Source organism: Pristiophorus japonicus, chromosome 22 (assembly GCF_044704955.1).
Source record: "Pristiophorus japonicus isolate sPriJap1 chromosome 22, sPriJap1.hap1, whole genome shotgun sequence".
Classification (NCBI taxonomy): domain Eukaryota; kingdom Metazoa; phylum Chordata; class Chondrichthyes; family Pristiophoridae; genus Pristiophorus; species Pristiophorus japonicus.
This window is the reverse complement of record NC_091998.1, coordinates 49,312,434-49,320,014: the sequence shown is the minus strand read 5'-3', so window position 1 is coordinate 49,320,014 and position 7,581 is coordinate 49,312,434. Positions and strand designations below refer to the sequence as shown.

The window sequence follows — 7,581 nt, the reverse complement described above, 5'->3', positions numbered from 1 at the left end:
ACTTAGAAACATAGAAATTTACAGCACAGAAGGAGGCCATCTCGACCCATCATGTCCGCGCCGGCCGATAAAGAGCCGCACGGCCCTCGGTCAGCAGCTTTTAGAGCACTACAGGAAGAGATGCCAGATCACCTTGTGCTCAGCCAGTCTCAGTTTGGAAAATCCTTTAACCTCTGCGACTAGATCTGAATTAGCATGCATCCAATTTGCTTTCAAAAAAAGGATTGGATTCCTATCTTCAGCTTTAAAAAAGCAGATCGGTGAATTATACAATATTACATTAGATTTATTTCTCTTATGCAACTAAACTATTGTGTCAGCTTTGCCCGGTTGGCAGAATTCTTGTGTCTGAGTCAAAAGGTCGTGGGTTCAAATCCCTTGAGCACATAATCTCAGCTGACACACTTAAGTGCAGAAACTGAAGAAGGTTCCACAAAGAGCGACGGGCCACACGGCAAATTGATGTGTGTTTTTGCTGCTGTTGATCGAGGCAGGCATGTTGGCTATTTCACTGGGAGAATTCCCTTCAAGTGGTGCCACGAGTTCTTTCAACATCCACCTGAACAGTCAAATCAGACCTCGGTTGAACACCTCAGTAGCGAAGTGCTTGTCAAAGAGACAGCATTTCCAGCAAAGCAGCTTGAATTATGTGATTGATCCTCCTACTGTCTGACTCAGAGGTGACAGTGCTCCCAATTGAACCAAACTGTCACTATGTATACGCACTGTGTTACATTAATTATGAATCTAAGACCGTTATGTTGATCAGGTGTTGTATATTATGGTAATCGTGAACCAAATGCTTGTATCCTGATGGTCACATCATCTTGCTTGTAATTAAACCATTTTTAATAACATCATTGTGCCTGTTCAACTTGGAGGTTGGTCAATCTTAAACGGCCCCTCAAGGAATCATGCACTACATCCCTGTTGGTGTCTTATTGCCAATTGATCTGATAATTTTGGGCTTATGTTACACAAATATAATGAGAAAATTCTGGCACCCTTCTAAAAGCCTCAAATGTAAATTCTATATCATTTTCCAATAATATATAATTAGTTTTTTTTTACAAATATTGGATTATTGATCTCCCCTTGTTATGAGTGACAGTTGCCTCCCTTGCAGTGTCCATTTGCTTGCTCTGAAATGCTGTGAGCTTCAAGCAAAGTCATCCAGCGTTAGGATGTCTGCAAACTCCCTCGCCTCTGCTCCAACAGCAAAGCTCGACTTCTGAAGGCTGGGGTTTGCGCAACAGGTTTCAGGGATCATAAGTAAACCACCGAGAAATTACCAAATTTAAATATATATACACAATAGTCTGAGCGTCAACAGTTAATATTGACGCTGTTTGTGCATGAACCCTGTGCAATGCTGTTGGTGCCTACAGACACAGCAACCTGTTACCTTTTGGGTGCTTTTTTGCAAAGCGATCGTGTTGCAGGGACGAATACCCCAATATTGCAAGTGACAAGCAGGGGTATGTTGGGGTGGGGAAATAAGAGGGGTTCGAATTTTTTTGCAACGTTTATTTGCAGGCTTATTTTCAACTGGGGTAAGGGTTGAATCTTTCCCACTTCCCCCACACTCGCTCACCTATCCTCTCCCTCTTCCTCTCCCCAAGTAAGATTTGCTCCAACACCCCTCCCTTTCCCCTCTCTCACTACGATCCCAGCCAGCACAGCAGCCTGGCTGCTGCAGAGAACACCAGCTCCCAAAAGCCAAGCCTGGCAAAGAAGCACTGGGCAAAGGTGCCCGCCTCCTCGCCGCGCTGCCATTGGCTGCCGGCTGTCTGTAACATTCCATCTGTGGAATGCAGGTACCTGCGGCAGGCCGCTGATTGGAGAAGGCGCGCTGTCAATCAAAGCGCCCAGGAAGAGCCAGAGAGACAGAAATAATCAGCGCCCGGATCGTGCGACTAGGTTTTGGGGGCTGCGAGCGCGGCGTGAAAGGAGCCGCCGCCGGACAACCGTCCCACCCCCCGGCACAGGATGACCCTCCACCGTTAGAGTTAAAGAAGACGCAGGGCTTGAGGAGGTTTTCCAGCACCGAGGGGCCACCATCACCACCCCCGGCTGAAGATCATGAGGACACTGCTGCTGTGCTGCTGGCTGCTCCCACTGGCTCTGTGCGCCACAAGTCGAGGGGAGAAGGGTAAGAGGGGAAGAGAGAGAGAGGGGGGAGAAATCAAACGAGTTGAATTGTCACTTTTCATGGCCAAATGCAATTGACGTTTTAAGCTGTGCGGCTGATAACCTGCCTCTTGCAGCTGATCTGGAACAGAGTGACATGCCAGCAAGTTCATCACAAGCGTGGCAATCGCAACCTGTCACTTGCAAAGGCATTTAACCCTTGCCTGCAATGCAATCTCCACCCAATGCAAAACCCTGGCAGCCACCTTACTTTCTGAGCCTAACTCACACTTTGCAACAGCAGCCCTACTTGACCTCCTCTGCATGCAAAATAAAAATAGGGCAAAATTGAGAGCTGCGGAAAAGCAGAATGCATTTGTCCAATACATTTTTTTTTTGCATTTGTGAGGCTGGACGTGTCCAGGCAGTTTGGGAACTGAACTGGGTCGCGTGGCTGTAAGCTGTGCAAGTTCGAGAGTCTATTTTTCAGCCCCCGACTGCTGGGCACTGCATCGATTTTTCAATTACTGGAGGGGAATGAACGAGAGGAACTGTTGCAAACTGGCCCCCCTTTACCCCTTTCCCCGTTAAATCTTCCCGTTTTTTTGTTTGTGAACTACCCTTCTGCAAGCAGACTTTGCGAGTGTCCCAAGCCAGCGCCGAGCCGCGGTTCCCTAACCCTGCTCTTTAAAGTGACCCTCCACCCAGATATTTCATTGCAATACTTTTCTTGTGGGAACTCTTCATAATGTAATGCATAGGCAACAGTGCAATTGTGCTTAAGTGCTGATTATCAAAGGTTGCACGGGTCAGGTAGCCCTGCAACAAAGTGCTCCTTTTGATGTATAAAAAAAAAATCAATTTTGCACTCCCATTTTTGGCACTGTAATATAGTTAAGGTTTAGTGCATTGTCAGCTCCCCAACCCAATTGGTATTCGCGTAAATGCACAATCCGCTTTCCTTTCTCATTTCTATATTGATATAAAGCAAGCTTTGCAGAATGGTGTTTGAAGTAGTCTTGTGGGTGACTGTGCAGTGGTTGCAGCTGTAAGTTCCTGGGTCCCTGTGTGCACATTCGTGCATTGGAGAGATGCATTCGAACAGGCACGGCCATGTAACTGAATGACATGGTTCAGTAGCTGTGTACAGGTGGATTAACATATACATGGAAGTTGAAAAATATCTTGCATGGACAGAAATAGTTACTTTAATACACACCTGTATTGTCTGTGCACACATTTCTGTATGCTAATGAATGGGGAAGTTAGCAATGAATTCCAGTGAACTTTTTTTTCCTTTTTAAAGTTATGCTTAAAATATATTGGAATGCATTTTTTTCCCACCTCCTACAGAAAACCATGCCAGGAACCTTCCCTTCACAGACAGTATACATCTGGCCGATGTGTTTCAGCGTAATGGTTGATCAAGCTTTGTTGGCTGATCGTAGATCAGTGGGGAAAAAAATCCCCGCATGAAAACGACGACAGTAAAATGCTTTACATGTAAGCAGCCTACTTTAGGGATAGGGGTTAAAATGCATTTCTGGCTGGAAACGAATCTTGCAATCTCCACCATCTGTAGCTGACGTGCAAATCACCGGTGGGGGCTTTTTTTTCAAATAGAATCCTTATTCTATTCGAAAAATTGTGTTCGCAATGTGGTATGTTGAAGCGTGTACATAAAAGTTTCAATTTCAATTGGATTAAGTGAACTTCAGATTGATTGGTAGTTTTCACCCTGTCCAAGGGTGCCTCCTTCTGGCAGTCCCGGGCACTGCACCCGTCTGGGGAGCCCTGGAGATAGTGCTGCAGTCTGACCTTCTCAAGGACAGCATGAAGCCTTTTCAGTCAAGACTAAGATTCCCTCAACAGGCTAGTCTCTGCGTAATCTGAATGTTAATGGAATCAACTTTGTGTTCCTTCCCAATGCAATCTCCCGCTGATAAAATCATTGCAATGTATCGAGCGTAAAGAGCACAGGAAAAATTTCACATTCATGAAACTTTTTTTCCCCAGTTGTTCCTATTCATTGCCACCGATGTCTTTAACTGAAGCAGTGTTTGGCTGCTATCAGGTAGCATGTGCATGTACCCTGTAGTATTCAGTAAAGCTTTCAGTGTTATTCAGTCGCACTCTACTTTGGGCTGTAGACTGGATGAACACTTACATAGGGGTTAAAATGCATCGGATATACGGCACAGAAACAGGCCATTCGGCCCAACCAGTCCATGCCGGTGTTTATGCTCCACTCGAGCCTCCTCCTGTCTTTCCTCATCTAAATCTATCAGCGTAACCCTCTATTCCCTTCTCCCTCATATGCTTATCTAGCCTCCCTTAAAATGCATCGATACTATTCGCTTCAACCCCTTCCCCACCAACCGTGGTACTTAGACTGGTTATCTTCTGTAAAATGAGATTGTTGAAGTGAATAGCAGTTAGGGAGAGGAGAGGGCAAATTAAAAAAAAATTTCTCTCTCTCTCTCGGAAAACAAATATAGATTTATAGATAGTCCCAGATACACAGCAACATTTGCTTGGTTGAATGATCTGTCATATTTAACTCTCTGCATTTTCTTGTACTGGGAGATTTTTTTTGGTGGGGGGGGGGAAACTTCATTTAACGGATGTAATTTAAACCCCCCTCCCCCCCCCAACCCCCCAACTTGTTGGAGGCATCTTTTTATGAGGAGATTTGCATGCACAGCACAGCTGCGTTAGAACATTTCGCTGGAATTGGGTAACTGTTACATTTTTCAAAATTGCTGGCAGGCTTGTACGTCACCATTTTAACATGGATAATGTGAGAGAATGTAGATGCACAGAATTTACCAGGCTGATCCAAAATTGCCATCATTTAATTCTCTGTTGATTTACTGACCCATCCTCCCTCACATCTGCCCTTCCCTTCTTCGTCTCTCCCTTCTCATTCCCCGTTCCTCTGCGCGGGTTTGATAAATATGCTGCAAAATATTTGTCTTGCTCCTCCCTGAGAAAGCTGGGATGTGAAGGATGTAATTTAGAATTCATGCAAATTTAATTTAATCGGTTCCACGGTGCTAAACTGTTTCAATTACTTTTTAATTCCGAGATTACAACAACAGTGACATATGGGATGTGAATTCACTCCTCCGCCCATCCCTCCAGCCTAGCCCCAAAAAGTACAATAGCATTGGGAAAACTTCAAGGATCAAGTCAACTTTTTCAAGAATCCTGGACTGTCAGGGTAACTGTTAATCCAATTGTCGCTTGATACCTGTTGCATCACTCACTCTATGTCTGGGAAGCAAGGGCACAGTTGGTACAAAGAAAGAAAGACTTGCATTTATATAGCGCCTTTCACGACCACCGGACATCTCAAAGCACTTTACAGCCTTTTGGAGTGTAGTCCCTGTTGTAATATGGGAAACGTGGCAGCCAACTTGCGCACAGCAAGCTCCCACACACAGCAGTGCAATAATGACCAGATAATCTGTTTTTGTGATGTTAATGGAGGGATAAATATTGGCCCAGGAATAACTCCCCTGCTCTTCTACAAAATAATGCCATGGGATCTTTTACATCCACAGGGTATCGGTTATCGTCTCATTTGAAAGACGGCATCTCCGACAGTGCAGCGCTCCCTCAGCACTGCCAGCCTAGATTTATGTGCTGGAGTGGGACTTGAACCCACAGCCCTCTAACTCAGAGGCAAGTGTGCTGTCCACTGAGCGATGGCTGACACCGAGGAGTTGAGGGTTTCATCATCCAGTACCCCATTTAAGATGCGGCTCCCTTCCTCCAGTGCTGTCGGCAAGTCTGGCACGGTGTCAGAATGCCAAATGTAAACTTGGCTCTGGAGACCCATTTGTTTATCAGTCTTCCAATCCATTACTGAACTGCGACCTTCCTTGGGGCGACCTATTTATCTTGTTTCATAAAAGTCTTGTGCACCGTGCGTCACATTTTAAATGCATGCGTGGCACTGTAGCATCTCTCGCATTCTTCTGTTTGACCCACTCTGTCACAATCTGCCGACTGTACTGTCGCTATCGCTCTCGTAAATCGAGACATCCTTCAACCTACTCTGGGTAGGCACCAGCACAGGAGGTCCCACAGCAGGGCACATTTGGTAGAAGTAGCATTGATAATGTTACAACTCTGTGCCAGTCAATCGCCAACAAGAGGGACAACTGGGTTCGCTCCTATTTGATGATGAGTACGGTTAAGTGGCTCTTGAACAGAGCTCTAAGTGCCTCTTCCCCACCCACACCAATCCTGCTTAATTTATGGAGCGTGTAGTTCCTGGTTGATTCTCGTCCTTGTTTTCAAATCCCTCCATGGCCCTCACTCCTCCCTATCTCTGTAACCTCCGCCAGACCTACAAACCTCCGAGATCTCTGCGCTCCTCTAATTCTGACCTCTTGCGCAGACCACAACTTTAATCGCTCCAACATTGGTGGCCGTGTCTTCTGTTGCCTAGGCCCTAAACTCTGGAATTCCCTGCCTAAACCTCTCTGTCTCTCTCCTCTCTTTCAGACACTCCTAAATACCTACCTCTTTGACCAAGGTTTTGGTCATCTTCCCTAGTATCTTCTTACATGGCTCAGTGTCAAATTTTGTTTGATAATGTTTGTGAAAGTTGTTGTTGTAGTTGGAACCTTTACATACTGATCTTAGCGATGGAGATACGAAGTTTACAATTCCCTCAATGACTTTGATGCAACTGTTTTTTTGTTCTATCTTCAAGTTGGTGTAGTTTCTAAAGTCCTACATTTTAGGTGACAAAGAGACCCATTGGAAAAGAGAAAGAAAGACTTGAATTTATATAGCACCTTTCACGACCACCAGACATCCCACAGCGCTTTACAGTCAGTGAAGTACTTTTTGAAGTGTAGTCACCGTTGTAATGTAGGAATGCGCCAATTTACGCACAGCAAGCTCCCACAAACAGCAATATGATCAGCGGTTTTTGTGATGTTGGTTGAGGGATAAATATTGGCCCAGGTCACCGGGGTGAACTCCCCTGCTCTTCTTTGAAACTGAGGGGGTGCTGCACTGTCGGAGGTGACACTTCAGTGTAGTGCTGAGGGAGTGCCCCACTGTCGGAGGAGACGTTAAACCGAGGTTCCGTCCGCTCTCTCAGGTGGACGTAAAAGATCCCATGGCTCTATTTTGAAGAAGAGCGGGGGAGTTATCCCCGGTGCCCTGGAGCCAATATTTATCCCTCAATCAACATCACTAAAACAGATTATCTGGGTCATTATCACAGTGCTGTTTGTGGGAGCTTGCTGTGCGCAAATTGACTGCCGCGTTTCCCACATTACAACAGTGACTACACTCCCCAAAAAAGTACTTCATTGGCTGTAAAGCGCTTTGAGTCGTCCGGTGGTCATAAAAGGTGCTATATAAATGCAAGTCTTTCTTTCTATGGTTGAACTGAAATGGGCTGCTTCTGTACTGTGCGACAACAGA

The 7,581-nt window shown here is 45.5% G+C and overlaps 1 protein-coding gene across 4 annotated transcripts in view; it reads left to right on the top strand.

The window, feature by feature from the left end:
* The first annotated feature begins 1,881 nt into the window (after nucleotides 1-1,881).
* The window catches only part of LOC139235022 (netrin receptor UNC5D-like), a 664,622-nt gene continuing 658,922 nt past the window's right edge, over nucleotides 1,882-7,581 (top strand). For 2 of the 4 annotated variants that reach the window (XM_070866105.1, XM_070866104.1), the window contains exon 1: nucleotides 1,882-2,152. In XM_070866105.1, coding sequence (XP_070722206.1) covers nucleotides 2,083-2,152 — 70 coding nt within the window. In that variant the 5' untranslated portion in view covers nucleotides 1,882-2,082. Of the gene's footprint in view, nucleotides 2,153-3,593; nucleotides 3,634-7,581 lie in introns of those variants that run through there. The other 2 variants (XM_070866107.1, XM_070866110.1) reach the window with 2 other exon arrangements.